This window comes from Mesoplodon bidens (genome assembly GCF_964165515.1).
Source record: "Mesoplodon bidens genome assembly, chromosome: 2".
NCBI classification, from domain to species: domain Eukaryota; kingdom Metazoa; phylum Chordata; class Mammalia; order Artiodactyla; family Ziphiidae; genus Mesoplodon; species Mesoplodon bidens.
Genome location: NC_138177.1, coordinates 169,911,981 through 169,935,799, shown reverse-complemented (window position 1 = coordinate 169,935,799; position 23,819 = coordinate 169,911,981). Strand labels below are relative to the sequence as shown.

General features: G+C 37.6%; 1 protein-coding gene across 3 annotated transcripts in view; it reads left to right on the top strand.

The window, feature by feature from the left end:
• Window positions 1-23,496, top strand: part of CDC42 (cell division cycle 42) — a 46,084-nt gene extending 22,588 nt beyond the window's left edge. For 2 of the 3 annotated variants that reach the window (XM_081224782.1, XM_081224783.1), the window contains exons 2-6: window positions 3,891-4,045; window positions 6,479-6,551; window positions 16,678-16,787; window positions 16,910-17,107; window positions 21,976-23,496. In XM_081224782.1, the coding sequence (XP_081080908.1) occupies window positions 3,941-4,045; window positions 6,479-6,551; window positions 16,678-16,787; window positions 16,910-17,107; window positions 21,976-22,065 (576 nt within the window). In that variant the 5' untranslated portion in view covers window positions 3,891-3,940 and the 3' untranslated portion in view covers window positions 22,066-23,496. Of the gene's footprint in view, window positions 1-3,890; window positions 4,046-6,478; window positions 6,552-16,677; window positions 16,788-16,909; window positions 17,108-20,485; window positions 20,671-21,975 lie in introns of those variants that run through there. The other variant, XM_081224784.1, reaches the window with a different exon arrangement.
• Window positions 23,497-23,819: the final 323 nt, after the last annotated feature.

Here is a 23,819-nt window from a genome sequence, read left to right as displayed (position 1 = left end):
CACCAAAGAGAGAAGAAAGTGCAGTGCAAGTTTTGATCCTCTGGACAAAAATAGGTATGATGGGGTTGACTTAACTGGCACAGTTGGTAGAGGAATTCATGTATATTGAGTATGTGCTAAGAGCCAGGTCCTTTTATATTACTTAGTCTTTTTAACTTTGCAAGGTGTTGGTGTAAATTATAATTAGTTCTGTTTTACAAATGAGAAAATTGAGGCAAAAAGAGATTAAAAAACTTGCCTAGGTCACTAGTAAGTGCTGAGCAGAGGTTAAAACCCAGGGTTTTCCTGACTTCGGAGTTAGGAAAATTATTATTGTTATGCATTTTGTTTCTGTAGTTCGGAAATTCTTCCCAGCTTTACTAAGCAGGACATGCAAGAAGGGCCTGATTGGCTTGGGGGCTGTTTCTCCTGCTCGGAAAAGATCCAGACTTCTAAAAGTTCTCAAAGTAGTAATGTTAGTGATCTTGCCAAACTGTTTGCGGACCACATTTCTCTCACAAGAGTTCTAGTCACCCATTATCTTTCATTGGAAAAGCTTAAAGATCTTCCTCAGAAAGTTCGGCATTTAGTTTTTTAATTTTGCTCTTAAGAATGCAGAGATATTTTGGGACTTCCTTGGCGGTCCAGTGGTTAAGACTTCACCTTCCAATGCAAGGGGTGTAGATTTGATCCCTGGTCGGGGAGCTAAGATCCCACATGCCTCACGGCCAAAAACCCAAAACATAAAACAGAACAATATTGTAACATTCAATACAGCTTGTGATAGTTGTGACTTAACCATGTGACAGTCATATTCATGTCTTTAATCATGGAAACTTTTTGTTTTCAATTTCTTCTTCCTTATTTCCTAGAGAATTTTAATGAAACTTTAAGGAAATGGTAGCTCTTCCTTCACTAGAAGTTTCAAGTTTATAAATGGCCTGATGATTTTGTATTTGCTAGGTAGTATGGGTTACAAGTCTTAAAAGTGAATACCATAGGTAGACTGAAGATAAGGATCTTCATATTTAGGGATGACAATTGATTTTAACCACAGTTAAAATTTAATAATAGCATTTATTTTAGGTGTTTTTAAGACAAAGTCTCAAAAGTGGTCAAGTTTACTGTAAAGTTACTTGATAAATCCAAATATCATTATAATTTTATTGATTCTAAGACTTTTTCTCTTACATTTAACACGTCTAAATTTAGGATGTATTTTAAAAATTGTTGCCTTCTTAGCATCCGTGAAATATAGTAATTAGGATTCAGTTCTGCTGCTGTAATAGAGAAGTCCAAAATAATAGGGGCTTAATGAAAGAGAAGTTTCTTTCTCATGTAAAAGTCTTGGAAGGCAATACAGGGCTGGCCCTTCCTATTGTGTTACTCATCCCTAGCATGTAATTTCTGTCTTCTGGTTCAGTGTGACTGCTTCAGTTTCCATTATCATGTCTGCATTCCAGCCTAAAGGCCGGGATAAGAGAAACTATTCCCCTTGTTTTTAAGGCTAGTCTTGAAAATTGCATCCATCGCTTCCATTCCCATTTGCCAGAACTTGGTCACATCTAGCTGCAAAAGAATTTAGGAAATGTAGTCTTTACTAAGAGCCATTATGCTTCAGTAAAATTCTGTTACTAAAGAAGAGAGGAAGAATTGGCAGACCGCTAGCAGTGTCTGCCACAGTGATCAAACCTTACTTTCTGTCCAGTGTTTGTGATTAAACTCTTTGTAAAAAAAATTGCCCCATAATAATGGTCATGAGAAATACAAGATACAGGAACTGAACTTGAAACTGATTTTTAGGCACCTGGAAAATATTCTGTAGGATGATCAGAACTCTCTCTGCTTACTTTTCTTTTCTTCACTCTGAATTGGAAAGAAATTTTACAGAAGACCTTGTTTTTTTAGCAGAATGTTATCCTGTTTTTAAGAGGTGGACTGAGGAACCATGAGAAGACAGCTATTCCTGTTTTCTCTTCTTTTATTATTAAGTAAAAGATATTCTTCTAGAATAATTCTCTAGAATTAATTTAGTACTTGGTTTAGTGTGATTATTTTGATAGGTAATTTGATTTAGTTTAGGGATTAAGATCCTTAACCTAGTATGAGTGCTCCTCTAGTGCATTACAGGGAAAATGTAGTCAAGATGGTTTTGATGAGGAACAGGAGAATGTATATTTCCTGTAGGTTACTCACTTGTATATACAGAGATCTTTTTTTTCTTTTCTTTTCTTTTCTTTTTTTTTTTTTTTTGCGGTACACGGGCCTCTCACTGTTGTGGCCTCTCCCATTGCGGAGCACAGGCTCCGGACGCACAGGCACAGTGGCCATGGCTCACGGGCCCAGCTGCTCCGCGGCATGTAGGATCTTCCCAGACCAGGGCTTGAACCCATGTCCCCTGCGTTGGCAGGCGGATTCTTAACCACTCTTCCAGGGAAGCCCCGATACAGAGATGTTAACAGACTTATAAGTCATGATTAAGAGTTGTGAAGGTTACTGTACGAGCATATAGGCCTGGCATCCAATCCACAGTTAGATGGTTCTGTGACATTTTTATGTTTAATAAGCTGGCACCTTTAGCTAACAAGAAATTGTAATCCCTTCAGAATTATAATCGAGAAAGGATTTTATCTTAAAATGTAGGTATAGAGGGTGTGGTGTTTCTTCTTTATTCTTCCAGAAAAACTGTTATAATTTTTCATTGACTCTAAGATGTCATATATCCCAATTTCGTAGATGTCAAAATGTGGGGGGAAAGTGGCTGGTAACAAGGGTAAGGAACCTTCGGTAAAGATATGTTCTGATTTTAGAAATGTTTAAGTGTAAAAACAAGCATTCAGAATTAATGAAATGTAATAAATCCTTGGTGCATTTGTAATCAATAGCTTCTTAGAATGAAGGAGTACAGTAAAAGAAGCTAAAGTAATTGTATCTTTTTGTAAGTTAGAATGCTTGAGAGTGATCTGACTTTTTCATTATGAAAATCTAGGTTTTGACCTCTTCATGCCATGAATATTGAATTAGTAACTAGGCAACTTGGTGCTAAAAGAGCTACTGAGACCAGGGATCACCCTGATCTTTGTCCCGTCCCTCATGTTGCTCCTCTATTAGATGGGAGGTGGTGGTGCTCTGCTGCTTATTGGTTATAGCCTGAGTAACTGTAGCTCTGAGGTTGGGTAAATGGACCATTCTTTGAAGCAGTGGTCTTTGTATTGCAGTCTAGTACACATATACCTGTACACACACATGTGTGGGCATGTACAACTGAAGGAAAAGTTGCACAAAGTAACACTTGACATAGTACGTGGGATTCATTTTGAAATAGCCTCTTCTCTTTCATTATAAAAAGACATGCTGCTCTTTATGCTACTTTTGATTTTTTAAAAAACACTTAAGTCGAAAACAGCTGGGCTTCCCTGGTGGCGCAGTGGTTGAGAGTCTGCCTGCCAATGCAGGGGACACGGGTTCGAGCCCTGGTCTGGGAAGATCCCACATGCCACGGAGCATCTAGGCCCGTGAGCCACAACTACTGAGCCTGGGCGTCTGGAGCCTGTGCTCTGCAACAAGAGAAGCCGTGATAGTGAGAGGCCCGCACACCACGATGAAGAGTGGCCCCCGCTTGCCCCAACTGGAGAAAGCCCTCGCACAGAAACGAAGACCCAACACAGCCAAAAATAAATAAATAAATAAGTAAATTAATTAATAAAAAAAAAGAAAACAGGCAAGGATCAGAAACTTAGAAAATTGACTCTTATTTGCAAGTCACTATTTCTCTTTTTAGGTTCTTTTAGCCCTAGTAGTTGGGTTGCTGGTTCTGTTATTGCTCTGAATGAGAGAGCCTGTTGCTAATTGAAGGAAAAAAAACACACGTATAAGTACAAATAACAGAAATATCTTTAATCCTTTTGTAGGTCATCATCAAATTTGAAATATTTAAAGTGGATACAAAACTGTTTCAGCAATGCAGACAATTAAGTGCGTTGTTGTGGGCGATGGTGCCGTTGGTAAAACATGTCTCCTGATATCCTACACAACAAACAAATTTCCATCTGAGTATGTACCGACTGTAAGTATAAAGCTTCCATCTATTAGTGAAATATATTATAATTTGATATCCTTTTGAAAACTTTCTCTGTGTACTGAAATTGTTCTGTTGTCTGCCTTTGTTTCCTGTTTTTAAAGATCTTGACTTCTCATGGGTAAATTATATACACTTTAAAATTAAACAGCTGAAAAATCAGTGGAAAGTCAGAAGGGGTGATACAAGGGTTTGCAAGAAGTGCTGGGAGGCAAAACTCCAATAGACAAGATTCTAAAGAGTGGTGGTCTCAGTTTGGAGAAGTATGCCCTACATTTTGGAATGAGGTGATTTTTTTTTGATATCTTGGCCAATGATTAATCAGTGCTTGGAGGTCTTCTGGGATGATTTTGGGGGTCTTGTAACTTCAGGGAAAGTAGTATGTGTCTCCACTTATTCTCCTTAGGGAATAGAAGGAAAGCTTATGGAGCTGTTGTCCTAGTAGTAATGGAGCTCCAGACTGGTTTTTAGAGGCGCAGAAGACCTGTTTTTCTTATGAGTACATCAACAGAAGAAGCCTTTGGGGATGCTCTCCCACAAATGCTTTTTATCAGCTCCTTGGAAGAGTAGAGGGAAAATGGGAATAACAAAGATACTGAAGTGAGAGAGAGACAGAGACAGTTATTTAGAGCAACACTCATTGTGAATGTGTTTGGGGATCCAGTGTTTGTCCCAGGTTGGTTGACCAGTCCAGTCGTGTAATTATATTAAACATAGATGTCTGTTCTGTGGTGAGAGAGGAGCTAGGGTTGGCCTGGCCTGGCAGTAACCACCTCTGTGAAGTGAGCTCTTGTAGGGGTGGGTTATGAAGCACCTGTGTATGATTAATATGGGACTAGTATTGTTTGGAAGTAAAAAGGAAGAAAGTGTATCATTATTTTAAGTTAATCTTCAGAGATGAGAGCATTTTTAAGAGGGTGACAGGTTAAAGCCTTGGTGATGATGTTTAATTGTAATTGAAAGTCTATAATGTCCCAGGGCATATAAAGTGATTGAAGTAGGCCCAGGCTATTGGAAGAAAAATAAGGTTTCTTTGAGGGGGATAAATCATATTTTAAAATACAAAATCGTATTTTTGAGTTGGCCCATTTGGGGACATTCGTAAGTGAAAAGTTCTGAGGTTGAAAGGGACTTTTAGGGGACTTTTAGAGATACATCGATTTTGTGGATCTTGAGTGAGGGCAACTGTCAGATTGTTTGTGTTTCAGTCTCCATTTAAAGTTGTTTTCTTGTAAACATGGTTTCTGAGCCTAGGCATTCTATTTAAGGAGGGCTTATGGGTGCTTTATGTATGTGTTTGTATATGGATCTCTGGAAAAGGGTTAGGTATGACTTAAGAAAATAACCTGAATGGTTTGAGAGCTTAACCACATTCTTTACACTTCTTTGTTCTTGTTGTCAAGAACTGACTTTCCTTTAACTACCACCTCCCCCAAAGCCCTTGCTTCCAGTCCACTCTTGCTTACATTTAAACAAGCTCCCAACAACCCACTAAAACGTGAACCAGAAAATTAGTGTTAAACAGAGCTGATGTTAAAACGTAACATCCTTCTCCGGGTTGCAAAGCCTTGCTTTTCAATTGTAAATTAATTCAGAGGAGTCCATGAATTAGTGTTGTGTCTTTTTTCATTTAGCACTGTTAGCTCCCATTTTCACAAATAACTTAGTACAACCAATATTAGTATATACTAAGTTTGTTAATGGGTTTTACAGTCTGTTTACAAATAGTGTACCCTATTCACGATCCTTAAGTGTACATAAACACACACACACACCCCTACCTATATACTATCCTTAAGTATACCCAATTCAAAGAAGATACCTTAGGTCATGTGATTTGTACCCAATAACATGAGTTTTATTCATGAAGTCCCAACAAAAAATCTGCCAGCCGTTTCTTAGACACTTTCCTTGAGTACCTTGAGGGAACCTACATTTCTCTCTAATGGGAATGTTTGCAACAAGGCTGCTCCTGCCTTCAACCCTGAAAGGAAAAAGATTATCATGGATCTAGGAGATTTTAATACTAGATTAAAAGGAAATGGTCTATGAAGAAACAGCCTGTTAGAAATCAGGTTGAAAATTGAGGTAAACTTAAACTACTGTCTCAAAAGTTTCAAACTTGAGTAGGATCACTTTGTATAGCCAGGGGACTCTGCTCCTGTGACACCTCTGAGCCTTCTGTGGGTTTTTATCCAAGCTGCTGCGGTAGAGCAGACATCCCAGAATACATCTCCTGCCACTTTTTTCAAGAACTATTAGGTCATGCAAGGGCTTAGTTGGCAAGGTTGGTCATAAAAGAAAGATGCACTAAGAGGTGGTTGAGTCTTGGGAAGGAAACATTGTCTTAGCTTAAGAGTTGTCCTGTCCTGTTTTGACCATCCCCTTGCACACTAACTATGTCATATTTTTATGTTTTAGGTTTTTGACAACTATGCAGTCACAGTTATGATTGGTGGAGAGCCTTATACTCTTGGACTTTTTGATACTGCAGGTGAAAACTTGATGTCTTTTACAATGTTTTGGTCTGTAACTTTAACACCTGGTGGTTGTCTTTCTTTGGACATTTGGGAAACTAGAATATTAGCAAACCATTTGCCTTTTGTTAATAGCAGGATTGAATATTATGATGGTCGATCCTTGACGGAGAAGCGGTCCCAGACCTGGAATAGCAAATAGGCATTTGGGGTACCCTGGATGGATGGTGTGGAAGGAGATAAAATAGGATGAGAGCAGAGTACCTTAGACAGGCTGTACTATCACTCTGACATTTGAAGGCTTACCTAATATATGTGTCTGCATATTATATGTACAGATAGCTTCTTATATTATCATACTATAGCTTGTTATTTTATACTACATTTGAAAATATTTTGAGGGCAAACCAATATCTAGCTCACAGTATTGACATTTGTGGTCAACTTTTTAGATTTAAGGAACAAATTTCTTTCTTCCTTAAGTATTCCCAATTTCTCAGTGTTTTTTCCTTGTTTTAACAGTAGCTGCACATCTTCATTTCTGACTTTTCTCTGTTGTTTCTGTTGTCATCAGCTCAGTTAGGCAAAGGAAAAATTCAGAAAGGTATCCTTTTGGTATGTAGGAATCTTAACTTTTTCACTTTTTATGAGTTACCCTCTTACTGTCTTGTCAGCTGACATATTGCTCTTATGGAGTGTATCATGCTGCCCACTTTAAGGAGCTGTCTAGATTCAATTGGGAGGGTGAAATGGAGAGACAATAGTAAACAGTTAAGAGACCAGTGGCTTTTTTTTTTTTAATAAAGTTATTTATTTTTTATTTATTTTTATTTTGGGCTGCGTTGGATCTTTGTTGCTGCGTGCGGGCTTTCTCTAGTTGCGGCGAGCAAAGGCTACTCTTCGTTGCAGTGCACAGGCTTCTCATTGCGGTGGCTTCTCTTGTTGTGGAGCATGGGCTCTAGGCATGCGGGCTCAGTAGTTGTGGCGCACAGGCTTAGTTGCTCCGCGGCATGTGGGATCTTCCCGGGCCAGGGCTCGAACCTGTGTCCCCTGCATTGGCAGGCAGATTCTTAACCACTCTGCCACCAGGGAAGCCCCAGAGATCAGTGGCTTTCTAATGGTGTTTTAGGCCTTTAAAGTTTTTATGAATTAAAAATTATGAGTAATGGTATATTAGAGGAAACTTGGAAGATAGACAAAATGAGATAATGACCTACATTTCGTGGTAGTTGAGGGATTTTTTTGTGTTTCTGTGTGCCCTCGGAGGCAATCTATATACAGAGAGAAGACAATTTATGGCTACTTGGGGTTGAAAATTAATTTTAAATTTTATTTTCAAATTTCAAAGCTTATTTTTATAAACCTTTATGTTTTAATGTGTTTATTTTTTTAGCTTTATTGAAGTATAATACAATAGAATTCACTCATTTTAAGTGTTCAGTTTGATTATTTTTGCTGACCATATAGTTGTGTAACCTCCACCATAATCAAGATACATCATCCTAAAGAGTTTCCTTTTGCCCTTTATAGTCAGTCCCTTCCCTTGACCTGGCCCTAGGCAACCACAGATCTGCTTTCTGTCACTATGATTTTGCTTTTCTAGAATTTCATATCAGTGGAACCATACAGTCTGTAGCCTTTTGTGTTTTACTTCTTGCACTTAGCATAATTTGTTTGAGATTCATCTATGTTATGTGTATCAGTAGTTTGTTTCTTTTTATTGTTGAGTTGTATTCCAGTCTATGAATATAGCACAATTTGTTTTATCCATTTACGAGTTAGTTGCTGGTTGTTCGGGTTCTAATTTTAAGCTATGATGGATAATGGTGCTATGAACATTTGTATGCAGGTCTTTGTATAGTCTTAGTTTGGGAGTGGGTAAGCCTTTAAATTTAGTTGCACACTTACTAAATCTTTTATTAAAACGGTCAGTTTTGATAGATTGTTCTCAAGGTGGCTTAGGGTCCTTTGATTAATATTGGTTTACTTAACTTGGATTGGTCAGACTTTAATCCCAGTCAGCCTCATTTACAACTGTTAAATTTCTTCTAGCACTTCAGATTGCATTTATAAACTTAATGTATTTACTTTTCTGTTTTAAGCAGTTCAGTTTGCTTGACCTGACAGGTGAAACATTTCCAAGTTTTTACATGTGTAACTTTAATAAACCTGATAATTTATGATTTTCTGTATTTGTTTTAATTTATCTTAAACAGTATTATTTACAACTTTCATAAAATTCTTAACATTTTCAACAAAAAACCCTCAAGATCAGTTACTCAATTACACAGTTTAAATTGGAATCAGAAAACTAATCTGTCATGTTCTTTAACATGGTGATAGTTTTTTTTTAAATTTATTTATTTATTTATTTATTTTTGGCTGCGTTGGGTCTTTGTTGCAGCGTGCAGGCTCTCTCTAGTTGCGGCGAGTGGGGGCTACTCTTCGTTGCGGTGCGCGGGCTTCTCATTGCAGTGGCTTCTCTTATTGTGGAGCATGGGCTCTAGGCACGCAGGCTTCAGTAGTTATGGCACGCGGGCTCAGTAGTTGTGGCTCATGGGCTCTAGAGCACAGGCTTAGTAGTTGTGACGCACGGCCTTAGTTGCTCCACGACATGTGGAATCTTCCTGTACCAGGGCTCAAACCCATGTCCCTTACATTGGCAGGCAGATTCTTAACCATTGTGCCACCAGCAAAGTCCCATGGTGATTGTTTTAAATATTATAGACACTGAGTATTAAATAAGAATAGGTTATTCCTAACTGTAACTGAAAATTAACAATAATAATGTTGATTTATTTCATCTCTATATTAGATTCTGAATCTTTCTAGGGATTAAAGGACATTCACTAAGGAAATTATTTTACTATACCAGGCAAATTGGGGAGCTTTCACCTCAACTGGTTAAGGTCGCTATAAGCCAGAGATCTTTTTTGACAGGCACTGGAGACCTGGGACTGTAGGCATCCAGATTGAGTCTCCTGTCTTTGACATACCTACAGGGAGACTGTGTGTCCTTCTCCAAAGGCCTTAATCTCAGAGTCCTGGTTCAAGTCATGCCATTAACTCAATTTTCTTTCTGCTAAAGCTTTCATCCCCACTGAGATAGCCTCTGACTTTAACTGTTTGGTTACTTTTAACCTGTTGATGGTGTTATTTTATTTTGAATTCTTTAATTTATTTATTCTTTTTTAAAACCTTTTAAAAATTGAAGTATAATTAATTTACAGTGTTGTGTTAATATTAGGTGTACTGCAAAGTGATTCAGTTTTATATATATATATATTTTTTTTTTCTTTCTCAGATTCTTTTCCATTATAGGTTATTACAAGATATTGAATATAGTCGTTTAGAATTCTTTTTATACTATTCCTGTCTTTGGCTGAAACTCTTATAGATATATTAAAATAACATCGCTTAAGACCAGAGATAGGACTCTCCCTCTGTTTCATAGCTTTATTTCTGCCCCTGTGGTCACAACACCAAATTCTTTTTTTTAATATTTTTAAATTTATTTGGCTGCGCTGGGTCTTAGTTGTGACTCGCGGGGTCTTTTTAGTTGAGGCATGCGAACTCTTAGTTGCAGCATGTGGGATCTAGTTCCCTGACCAGGGATCAAACCCGGGCCCCCTGCATTGGGAGCGCAGAGTCTTAGCCTCTGGACCACAAGGGAAGTCCCCCAAATTCTTGTTTAATGAGTTTCCACAGTTATTTATTTATTTTTTTGCACATGTTTTACTATTGTGTATATAGTTCTATACTTAGCTTTTTTCACAATATGTTTATCATAGGCTCTTTTTCATATTGAATAATTCCAATTCCACCACCAATTCCTTTCTCTGTCAAAATTTATTCTTTATTATAGAGATCACAGGTTTTGCTTATTACAGGAAAATCAAAATATAGATAAGCAAAAGGAGAAAATGAAAAAGCATCTGTATATCCAGAGACAATCATATCTTAGTGTGTGTCCTAAACAGAGCTCTTCCTATACATTCATTGTATTTATACATAGGAAAAAAAAGGATATTCTTCTCTCTGTACCTGACTTTATCTCTCAAAAGAAAAGCATGGTGATACCTCTCAGTGTTGTACTTGTGTGTCATAGTCTTCATGGTTACACAGTAGTCCATTGTGTGGCAGTTCACACCACAATTTGTTTAACTTCTTTTGTTATTAATATAGGGGTCTGTTTGCAATTTTCTTTCATATTATGATCTTTACTACCGAAACATTTTAGTATTTGGACACACATTCTTTTTTGTCACTTTTTGTCTTGATTTAACTTCAGGCTTACAGAAAAGTTGCTAATACAAAGAACTCCTTACCAGGTTCACCAATTCTTAACCTTTTGTGACATTCTCCAGCTCTATATGCATATTGTTTTTATTTCTACGCCATTAGAGAGTTAGGTTGCATACATCATGCCCTTTTGTTTCTTAATGCTTCACTGTATACTTCTTAAGAGCAAGGATATTCTCTTACAGTGCACTTATCAAATTTAGGAAATTTGACATTATATATAACATTTTAAACTTTAACCTGTAGTCAACTCTCTAATTTTGTCAGTTGTCCTAATATTGTCCCTTAGAGCAATTTTTCTTGTATAGGTTCTGACCTAGGATCACACACTGCATGTAGTTGTCACTCTCTTTGGTTAGTATCCTTTAGTATGGAACCTCAGCCTTTTATGGTATTGACATTTTTTTAAGGAAACAGGCCACTTATTTTACAGAATGTTTCTCAGTTTGAGGTTGTCCATTTCCTCATGAGTAGATTCAGGATATTGCATATTTGGTTAGAATACCAGATCAGTAATGTTACGTCCATCTCAGAGTATCACCTTTTGGTAAAAGTAATTTTGATCACTTGATTAAGGTGTTGTCCAGTTTTCCTACTATATGTTTAGAATTTTTCCTTTTATAATTAATAATTAATTTGTGAGGACATACATTAAAATGGTGTAAATATTTTGTTGTCATTAAATAGCACCCCCTCTAGATTTAATAACCATTGACAATTCTTGCCTGAATCAGTTTTTCCTACAGTTGTTGCAAAATGGGAATCTAGGTGCTAGATATGCTCATTGCTACAGAGGTGTGGACAGAGATAAGACAGCAAAACAGTTGTAACATGCTAGTGACTTGTTCTGCACCACAGTGACTTGTCCTGAATATCATTCATTCAACTAGGGAAGAAAATATTAACACGTTTATTCTGGATAATGAGTTTTTGTTGATACCTCCAATTTAGTCCAACTCAGGCAGTCTTCTTTGCCCTCACCAATTCCATATTTTTCATCTCCATTTCTTATATATAGTTAGAAGCTAGTTTCCCCAAAAGATGTACCTGTTTTCAGTCCTGCAATACACACAAAATAGTTTCAGAATTGCAATACCATACCACTGTGAAAAACAAATATGTAAGAAGAGTTCAAGATTTGTTTGCAGTAATTTTTTTCTTTGGTCTAATCGCATACAAAGTTCCTTGTTCAAAAGTTACTTGGACTTGTTATCCCCCACCCCCCAAAGTGTGGCTGTGTTATTTGGAATACAGTTGGGTTCATTTATGTTTACATTAAATTTGTTTTTCCCCATTCTCATTTATTTTATTTATATATAGTCTTAATTGTTTTCTTAGGTTCAATTTTCAAAAGCTAGCTTCATTTTTACATTTTAATCATTGTCACAGTCAATCATTCTGGACTTACCGTGGTAATAAATAAGAGAAAGGTTGGACTTTGATGCTAGATAGAGCAGTTAGCTAGATAGTTGACGAGTTGCTTAACTGTGTGGGGCTTAATTACCTTGATATATAAAATGTTTAAAATATTTTCCTTTGAGAGGTGTTGTGAAGATTCAGTGATAGTTTAATAAAGTGTATACGTATGTAAAAACTCAGGAGCTGTGTATTTATGATTCACACACTTCACTATTAAAAAAACCCCAGCACAGGGACTGGAATGTGTTTGGTGTACAGCTAATATCATTCTCTTCCTTAGCAGAAGAAGAATATTCAGAACAAGTCGTAGTGGTGCACTTTGACCTGGTTTAGCTGATTCTGTTTTTTGTTTGTTTTGTTTTTGAAAAATAAACTCCTTTCATTGAGGTGTTTTCTAGTATCTGGCAACCTTCTGCAGTTACTGATCAATTACATTATCAGGAATGACAGCGCTCTCCATAGAGATATTTATAGCTGCTTTGGTCTCTAGTTTAGTGCTACTGTAGAACCTTCCAAAGGCGGTACGACTAAGATTTGAATTTCAGTAAATTCTGCATTAACATGCAATAGTATAGATTTTTACAGATGTTATACATATAATGGTAGGAATCTCAGGTTCCAGAGTGTCCCCATTTATTTTTGGATTTTTTTCTTTTTCTTTTATGATATAAAAGGTATGGAATTATTTAGGAGTAAGTTCCGTAGCACAGAGGAAGCAGGGATCACTAAGTGCCATTAAATTTTGAGTACTTGGTTGTAGAAAAAATGTTTAGGTTTTAATTTGTAGTGGTAAATTCTGTGAAATGTTTAATTTGTCTTCTTGGGTTTATAATGTCCTACTGGAATTCTCTGAAAGTGTTGTTTTTTAGCAGTATTCTTACTTTTCATACCATGAGACCATTTCAGATTTTTCATATGGACCAGAGCCCTCAGTTCAAACTGACTTAGTTCCTCTTGAATTCAAATTCTGAATATGAGATTGTGAGGAAGGAAAAAAACCAGCAACTCATGAGATGTATCATTGCTTTTTGTCAAGTATTAGAAGTTAAGTGATGAGCTGGTGTACTGTTAGAGTAGATATAATTTAAGACTTGTAGTCAAAACCTGTCGTACACAGTAGAGTGAAGTTTTCTTGATCATGTTGTGTACCTTAAAGTATGTTAAATGATAGTGCCGCCTCATACTTAGAGGATAGATTTTAGCTGGATAAATTATGCTTGGATATTGAAGAATCTTGCTCATGTAAGGGATCGTACTCATTCTGTTTTCTTAAATGTGGCACTTATAGCAGATGGAGATGTAAGGTAGCCTACTTTTTGTTTATTGAACAATTTTAGTTTTTTTCTCCTTGGGAAAGGAAAAGATGTATAGCTTTGAGGCCTTGTTCATTGCAAGTATATGGACAGACCAGTACTGCTTTGGATCTAGTGTTAAAAAAGAATGGCTGTATTTGTTTTCTGTCACCAGTCCATCTGAATAGAAGGTTGGTTGCATGTAAAACATTGGGCATTTATTTAGATGCCCCTAGTGGTGCTCAGGAATACAGACTTGGATCTGTTTTTGATGCAGGGGCTGAATGACTAAAAATGAAGCCTTTTCTAGTATGCCAGACTTAATTTTTGTGAAATATATTCCATTTGAATAGGGTCTAGGGCTAAGAAAAGGTGTGTGAACGTCTGTACTTTTCACACAGCTTGGTTAACTGTTTTGTTGTCTTATTTTCTACATTTACTTTTTGTTTTGTTGTTTTATGGGAGCTTTGGTTGTGATGCCTCAAAGCTCCAGCTCGTGTTAGAGCTCAGGCAGTTTGAGACAATTGTTAGAGTTTGGCTGATTTTGTTTTCCCCATTCTTTCCTTTCCAAATCCCTTCTATGTCTACAGTTGTACATTATATTAATAATTTAAGAAGTGAGAGTTACACATCTTAGTGCGTACCTTTGAATTCCTTTGATTCTAACCCTAGCATATTGCTATAGTAAGTATTCAGTAAATGCTAGAGCTACTGATGGTAGTTTTATTGTTTTGTAATATCTGCTATTTTGACTTCTCCTTCAACCTTTATTCACTTTCCATAGAGTATTATCCTGACAATACCTTTATTGTCTACTTATGATGTGTTATTTAAGTGGCAGTAAGAGTGACATCTTTAATCATGTTTTGATAGCTACCCTGAATTCTTGTATTCTCTCTCAGTGCTGGCAAAAACAAAACAAAACCAAAAAATCACTGGCATACAAAATATTTAACCTTCCTTTTTTCCCCTTAAAGTTATTTTTTATTGTGGTAAAATAATGTAACACAAAATTTACCATTTTAACCATTTTTAGCATACGGTTCAGTGTCATTAAGTACTTACCTATTCTTGTATTTGTTTGTTTTTTGTTTTTGTTTTTTGTTTTTTTTTGGCTGTGCGGCATGCGGGATCCTAGTTCCCTTACCAGGGATTGAACCTGTTCCCTCTGCAGTGAAAGTGCAGAGTCCCAACCACTGGACCACCAGGGAATTCCCTTTTTCTTTTTTTCTGTTTGTTTGTTTGTTTTTTAGGGCTATTCTTTTAATACATAGGATTGTTGTAGCTCAGTTTTGAAATTGGACTGATAAATCCTTCCTCTGTGACTCTTCCCTTCCCTTCACAGTTTTGGAAATGTGTATGGATATTTTAAAACACTTTTTATCTGGAAATAATTTCAAACCTACAGAACGGTTGCAAAAATAGTATCAGGAGCCCACATACATCCTTTAACCAAATTTACCAGTTGTTAATTTTTTTCCTTATTTGCTGTATTTTTTTCTTTCAACATATTTATACATAATTTTTCCCCCGAACTATTTGAGAGTAAGTTGCCATTTAGCCTTGAATAAGTATGTATTTCCTAAGAACAGAGACATTTTTGTATAATGGTAATCAACTTAAGGTAATTTAGCATTGATACCATACTCTAATCTAACATCTATATTCCAGTTTTATCAGTTGATCCAAGTCCAGTTTTTTCTGCTTTTAGTATAGGACCATGTACTGCATTTAATTGTCATGTCTCTTTAGTTTCTTGTAATTTGGATCAGTTCTTCAGCCCTCCTGCCCCCCCCCCTTTTTTTTTTGGTCTTTCATGATGTTTTTATTGAATACTGGCCCAGGAATCCTCTCTCCCTCCTCCCCTTATAAAAATGTTCTTCATTTTGGGTTTGGTCTCTTTCCTCATGATTAGATACAAGTTATGCTATTTCGGTTGGAATACTACCTTAGTGATGTCTTTCTCAAGATATAAATGTAGAGGCATATGATACTCATCTGCCACTCATTGGTGATGACAATCTTGATCACTCAGTCAAGGTGATGTTGTTTCTTCACAATGTAGTTATGTTCTTCCCCTTGTGGTTTATTAATAATCTTTAAGACCATACAAATATTCTCCTTTTCACCAGAGTTTCCTCCATATTGATTTAGCATCCATTGATTCTTGTTGAATTTTTTTCTATGTGTTTTCAGTTTCAGGTACTGGTCTTACATGTACACATTAACTAAACATGTGAACCTGCTTTGGTAGTCATGGGCAGTGGATTTTGTCAGCTGGGTTTCATTGAGATTTTTCTTCCCTTAGATAGTTTCACTGTGATTGGTTCTTTTCTTTTCTTTTTTTTTTTTTTGCAGTACACAGGCCTCTCACTGCTGTGGCCTCTCCCGCTGCGGAGCACAGGCTCCCGACGCGCAGGCCCAGCGGCCATGGCTCACAGGCCCAGCTGCTCCGTGGCACATGGGATCCTCCCGGGGCACGAACCCATGTCCCCTGCATCGGCAGGCGGACCCCCAACCACTGTGCCACCAGGGAAGCCCAACTGTGATTGTTTCTTAATCAGATCTGAGTAGATTTGATTATTAATTATTTCTGTAGCAACAGTTTATTTTTGTTACATTATCGTTTGGTTGCTAGTAGACACAAAGATTGAAAACTACAAATCAGTAACAAAGCAAATAATTAATACATAACAAATTCATTGCTGTTCTAAGGACCTGAAATTTTTTTTTGGTTTTTGGTTTTGTTTTTCTTTACTGATGTGTAGTTGACTTACAATATGATATTAGTTACAGGTGTATAACATAGTTATTTGATATTTTTATATATTACACATCATACAAAGTTATTGTAATATTATTGACTGTATTTCCTGTGCTGTACATTACATCCCTGTGACTTATTTATTTTATAACTGATAGTTTGTACCTCTTAACTAGAATTAGCTGAGTGAGAATATTGCTCAAATATTCTGTTACAAAGCCATATATTTTGTTAAATAAGTTGCCTTCTTATTAATGATAAGTGTGCTGTTAGCTGCATGCTTAATCTGTTGACTGATTTGTGATTTTAATGCTATGAGGGCACCCAGATTCGGTTGCTGATTTCTCCAGTTTTTTTTCCCCTTAGGGCAAGAGGATTATGACAGATTACGACCGCTGAGTTATCCACAAACAGATGTATTTCTAGTCTGTTTTTCAGTGGTCTCTCCATCCTCATTCGAAAATGTGAAAGAAAAGGTGAGTTAATCAGATATTCTTGCCCTGAAAAAAAGGTTGTCATAGAACTTCTGTTGATTGTAAGTAGCTTTGGAGGCTTGTGGATTAATGCAGGTGTATTTTTAAAAATATCTTTTCTCTAGTGGGTGCCTGAGATAACTCACCACTGTCCAAAGACTCCTTTCTTGCTTGTTGGGACCCAGATTGATCTCAGAGATGACCCCTCTACTATTGAGAAACTTGCCAAGAATAAACAGAAGCCTATCACCCCAGAGACTGCTGAAAAACTGGCCCGTGACCTGAAGGCTGTCAAGTATGTGGAGTGTTCTGCACTTACACAGGTGAGGACTGTGTGGAACCCCACGTTTATTTACAGTGGAGTGGTTTTGAGCAGCATTAGGGTTCAGGGCTTATTTCTGACAGCGGTCTGCAGTGCTCAAGAAAGCTGCCCAGGAAGACTGTGACCAGCTTCACAGTATATATTCTTTTGTTAGAGGTCTCTGTTTTTATGGAGAAAATTATTAGTCTCTAAATAAAGCTCTTGTGTTGGTGAGCTCCCACATTTTACTGAATCATTTGTAGTGGTCAGGGATTGTGTTAAAAACAAAAATTAACGGAAAGGTCCAGATTAGCACAAATTTACAAGAGTCTGTGAATGATTCCCCTCCCTCCCCCCCAACTTAAAATTTCATCTAAATAAATCTGATTTTTTTTATCAGTACTGATAATTGATGCTATACTGTTTCTGGGGTAATTCAACTGGGATAGGGAATTGGTTGTAATCTTTGAGACTTTCATGTCAGAGAAAGCTACCTAAGCCATTTCTCAAGCATGCCTTTATATAGTGTCTCTATTCTTATGTTTTTGGAGATGTTCCTTCTTTATGCAGTCCTCTCTTCTTTCTGAACGATTTAATTGGAACTCTTCTCATAGTTTGATGGGAAACTTCAGATTCTGAGGACAGGGAGCAGTGTTAGGGTATTTAGAGTGAGAGTTATAACTGACCTGTGTGATTTCATTTTCTCTACCTTCATGGTATCGCCAACCAGTTCTCCCCTCTGAGTACTGTTTTGGGGACCAAAGGAAAATATTATGTAAATGATTAGCACAGAACTCTTTTATTCTACATTGACATTTGAACAATGAGCAAACACGCCTAATTAAAATAAGGCAAGACTGAAGGGTGGAGATTTCTTACAATTACATGAAATTCACATTTCTCATGCTACTTTTTCAGGTAATTTTTCTTTTTTATTAAGTTTGAAAAAAAACACTTGGGTTCTTTTTTTTTTGCGTTATGCGGGCCTCTCACTGTTGTGGCCTCTCCCCTTGCGGAGCGCAGGCTCCGGACGTGCAGGCTCAGCGGCCATGGCTCACGGGCCTAGCCGCTCCGCGGCATGTGGGATCCTCCCAGACCGGGGCACGAACCCGTGTCCCCCGCATCTGCAGGCGGACTCTCAACCACTGCGCCACCAGGGAAGCCCCAACACTTGGGTTCTTGATGATATGTATACTAAGGTAAATAGCATATATAGTTACATATTATACATGTACTAGGTATTTAGTATGTAGTGTGTAGACATAATTTAATAATCTCCAGTTTAGCCCTGGGTTGGATGTGTAAAGATAAAATTTTTGTTCTTAGCTGGATATTTCACAGCATGACTTAACGGCCTAATTTCTTCTCCCAAACCCAGTTTTCCATGGCAGTTTTAGTTCTGTTGTATTGCTATTTCAGATATCTAAAAGTTGAGAAGATTTTACATCTTCTCACATGTAGCACTAACTGAGATTTTTTTAAATGCCTGATGCTTTTGTGTTTTGATACCATCCCCAGAAAAGTGTGTGTGTGTGTGTGTGTGTGTGTGTGTATTGAAGAAGGATGTGTGTGGAACATTTGAGTCAGATAACTGTTGCATATCCCCATTCTCTAAATATGGGTTGCTTTTGGGGGAAATGGAGGCAAGTAGGCCATGTGGACCCAATTTTAGGCCTGTAGTGAAGCTTATTTTAGAGAATTGGATGCTTCCATATAAAGTTTTTTACAGTATGAACAGGTTTATATAGTCACTTTCCAGAGAACAGAAATTTGAAAAGGTCTTAGCAACTACATTTTTCTTACCAGATTTGGAAGTTCGGAGAAATCAAAAGAGAAGATAGAAAATGGGGTCCCTGGGTACTGTTTGGGAGCTAGAATTTTTTAGGATTCCAGATTCTGTTTGTTGGCTCCTTTAAAATTGAGCTCTTAATATAATCAGATAGTGTGATTAAAGCAGGGGTTAGTTTTGTATTGTAGGGGATTAATTGATCTTTGTCAATAAGCAAGAAAGTATTTGCTTCTTATTAAGGCATGCCCTAGTTTCTGATTGTCATCCTCCTCTTTTTTCCCTTATAAAATTTATTTCTCATTCTATCTTCCCTCCTTCCTTTTATGTTTGACAGCCGGAGTTTGCACCTAGATGTGTAGAAAGAATTTCAGAGGAACTTTAACTTTCATCATTTCTACTTTGTAACAGACACAGACGGAAGGAAACTTTTTAACCTCTTTGCCTCTTTCCAAGTGCTTACTGTTATTTCTCATTTATTTTGTCCCTAGTGGAATGTGTGAATGCCAGTTCTCGAGGCTTCTGTGGTGGGGGGAGGGCAAGGTGGGGGTGGCTGGGGTAGTCTGGGCCTGGCTCTCGTTATCGCAGCCGTGCTCTGGGGCTTTGGGGGAAGGTTTTACTTGGGATCCAACTGACCTAAAGAACGTGTGGAACTTTTTGGGGAGGTAAATCTGTGGCTTCAGATTTAGGTGAGTTTAGGTGAGTCTGTAGACCTGGTACCAGTACTACTGAGTCGCACTGTCATGCTGGAGTTCTGGCTGAGGTGTAAGTGTATTTCTGCATCTTAATCCCTATAGATCTGAGAATATTCTTTGTTTTTCACTCCATGCTTTATGCTCTGATACCCATGCGGACATCTAAAAGCACTGGACTGCTTGCTAAAACTCAATTCTAGGACCCCGTTCTTTGTTTTCCTATTGGGTGGTGGTTACTTGCTCTAATAACATTACTGAATAACTGAGGTGTATGCTGTTTCTAGAGTCTGTTGTTTAAATTTCTCCCAGTTGGTACTGCTGAACAATTAACACTTTTTCTAAGTGTCTGAACCTTTTGTTCTGGGAAACTGGTTTACTCTGAAATCCTGATTAATCCCATCCAGATATGTCATTGAATCTAGAAACATGTAGCATGCCTGTTAGCCTGCTATTTGTGTCCTTCAGTTATTCAGGGGATGGATTCACAGAAGCCTGAAATTGTAATAGGTGCAGTTCCAAAATATGTGTGCCATTCTTATCATTGGAAGTACTAGGGAAGTAAGGCCTAATTATTCGCTGCATGTATCTTGTGCTTTCATATCCATCCCTCTCCTCTGGCATTAGTTTCATTAAAATGTTGTAATTTAGATTTCAAAGTGTGATTGTTATAGAAGTCAACATATGGCATTTTCACAAAAATTGTTTTCTTGCTCAGTTAACCTGTTTTGAGGTAAGAAGTTTGTTCTGTTATTTACTGTCTTGATAACAGGCTTAAGATCTAGCTTTCTGGCAGTTATTTTTCTTAACGCACACTGCTTCTGTGAATTCAGCCCATTTAATCCAGACTGCTGTTGTATCTGCTGGTCTTTCTAATCCTCTAACCTGGCTGCTATTCTCTCTCCTCCCCTCTGTCTTGTAGAGAGGTCTGAAGAATGTGTTTGATGAGGCTATCCTAGCTGCCCTCGAGCCTCCGGAAACTCAACCCAAAAGGAAGTGCTGTATATTCTAAACTGTTTTCTCCTTCCCCTCTTTGCTGCTGCTTCCTGTCCCACTACTGTAGAAAGATCGTTTAAAAACAAAGGAATAAAACCATCCTGTTTGAAAGCCTCTGCGTCTTTTTACTCACCACCTTAGAGCCACCTCTGTATTAGTTTTTGATTAAGAATGCAATATCTTATAGAATATTTTTTGTGATCAGTAGTCAAGTTGGACTTGTTTAACTTTCTGCTGCTTGAGTTGCCTGATGCTCAGAGCTGTTTGGTTTGGATTACTATTGCAAAAGGGAACTTGGTCTGACATTAAGAATGTCCTCTTGGAGAAAATAAGAAGAGTTTAACACTTCTAGATCTTAGTTCTAGATGGAGAAAATAACACAAACATCATTTTACTCTTAACGATCAATTGTTAACTGTAATTGCATGACAAAATTTATGGAAAAAGGGTGACCTCCTAGTACAGTGTAATGGGGAAGGGAGGATTCTTTTCTGGTTTTCCTTTGTGTAGTGAAACTTTGTGTTGCTGTTGCTTTGGCTGTCTGTGCTGTAGTGGAGTATTTGTCAGTCTGGGTGGGAAAGATAATTGATGTACCTGCTACTGCTTTATCAGATCATTTGTTACATTATCTTTTAAGAGTAGCATCCATTTTAACAGTTGACTGAAGGTTTGTTAATGTTGAGATGTAAAGCTGCCATCTTTATATTTTCCTGCTTCTGATTTTATTGTTGTGAGGGAAACATACAATTATGGTTACCTTCAAATTTTGAAATTAAAAATATACAATTGTTTGTATAAATGCCTGATGAAACTTTATTCCTGTTGCACTGACTGGCTCTAGTTTTACATATGTATCAGGTACCCACATTTTTGCTTCCTTGAATCCCCTTGGCTCTCATGGATGGGATAAAGGGAGTTTAGAGTGACTATCTTTGATGCAGCTACTGTAATCGCTCTCTCCATCTTTGCCTGTGCCTTCCATATAATAAGGATGCCACTGCCCGGTGCCCAACCTCTCAGTCCTGTTCCATATCCAGCTGTTTCATTTGAATGCAGAGCTGCTTACTTGTTTTTATGTAAAATGTTTCAGCAGCATATTACAAAACTCATACTGAATGAGCAAATGACATGTGCTTGTTGGCTTCTTGTGACATACATTGGTCTGCAAACAGCTTTCTCGAAGGACCACTGTCTCACTCACGAGTATCTGCTCCTCTCCTCCTGAACTGCTGGATCCGTCCAGTGCCCTGCCTGGACAGAACTTGGTGAAGTGAGATGATTGTGTTGAGATTCAGGGTTGTTTTTAACGTTTCATTATTTGCCAACTCCTGAGGCTTTGAATGTTTTAAATTTGATCTTCAACTGTATTATACTGAATATCAGACTGCCCATTTTTTTCTTTCTACCCCTTTTCAGAAAGGCCTAAAGAATGTATTTGACGAAGCAATATTGGCTGCCCTGGAGCCTCCAGAACCGAAGAAGAGCCGCAGGTGTGTGCTGCTATGAACGTCTCTCCAGAGCCCTTTCTGCACAGCTGGTGTCGGCATCATACTAAAAGCAATGTTTAAATCAAACTAAAGATTAAAAATTAAAATTCGTTTTTGCAATAATGACAAATGCCCTGCACCTACCCACATGCACTCATGTGAGACAAGGCCCATAGGTATGGCCCCCTTCCCCCTCTCAGTACTAGTTAATTTTGAGTAATTGTGTATTGTCAGAAAAGTGATCAGTACTAGTTTTTGTTTTGTTGTTCCAAAAAAATTATTATTTTTTTTTTTGTTTAAAAGCAAGGCATGCTTGTGATGACTCTGTAACAGACTAATTTGGTTGTTGAAGCTGTTTCCGGGTTCCACTCTGGCGAGTAATCTGGGATATCTAGTTATTTTTTTTTCTTTTCTTTTTTTTGGGGGGCGGGAGAGTGTGTGTGGGATTTGTTTTTATTTAGTCATGTTTTTTTTAATTCATTAACCATTGGACAGCCCTTAAGGGGAGGAGGATAGATTGATTCCACATTCCACTTCCTAGATCTAGTTTAGAAAATGTGTTCCCCACCTGGTGCTCTTAGGAAGGAGTATAGTAAACGCCTCATTTAATAATATACTCCTTTTTGAAAGTTGCCTTTTCTCTCCACCCTTGAGTAGGTCCAGTATTTGATGAAACTCATGAAAGTGGGTGGAACCTGTCTTGCCCCTCCTCTTTTCTAGGATGCACTATATATGTGACTGTGACTCTCAAGGAAATTTGTTTGCCATTTGCTGATTTTTTTTGAAGTTAATTTCTAACTTCTTTCACTGATAAATGAAAAAAAGTATTGCACCTTTTGAAATACACCAAATGGAGTACGTAATTAAAAAACATGTTTTTTCCCTGTCAGTCATTGTCTTAATATGCTTAGCATAGATGTGCAGCTTAATAGTGTATGATACAGTGTTCCTAGAACACAGCTGGAGAGCTGGTATATAGAGGAAATCCGAGGGGTGGTGCTAGAAGACAGATGTCTATGGGATGATTCACATCCTCTTTCAAGTTATGAGGATGGAGACCTGCTTCATTAAGAAGCTGGGGGTGGGGTGGGGTAGGGTGGGGGTGGGGAGAACATTTAACAACATGGGGACCAGTCAGGGGAATCCCCTTATTTCTGTTTTGCATATGAGGAACCCTAGAGCAGCCAGGTGAGGCTCTCTAGTTTAATAAAAATCCTGGGGAGAGTCTTATGAAGACTCTTCATAAGTGTTAATAGGGATTTTATCAGCTTATTTTGGTTGCAGTTTCCAAGTCTTAAAAATGTTAGGTAATCTTCCCCACTTTCCCCAAATCCTACTTCTTGTAGATTTCATTAGTGTTGAACCAATGCTTTCTCATGTCTGAATTCTTTGTATATGCATTCTTTTCAGATGTATTAAACAAACAAACAAAAAAACCCATTACAAGTCAGCCTGGGGGTTGTTATTTTCCCTCCGCCTCTTAATTTTTAGATATTTAGGAATGGGAACTTGACTCTTAATGACATCAATTTCTAACAGATTTCAAGATAAGGATTTAGAGCATAAAGATTTAATGTACTTTGTTTTGTGGAATTCAGTTTGAGATTTTTTTCCCCCTCACATTCAGGTTTGTGCCTTCTCCCCTAAGTTTGGCAGGTAACCTACAGACTCCTCTTTAATACCAAGTGGGTTTATAACAGTTCTTAGTGAAGAAGTGTTCTGGAAGCTCACTGCTCATGTATTTGGAAGGAAATGGCAGCATACTTCCAAATC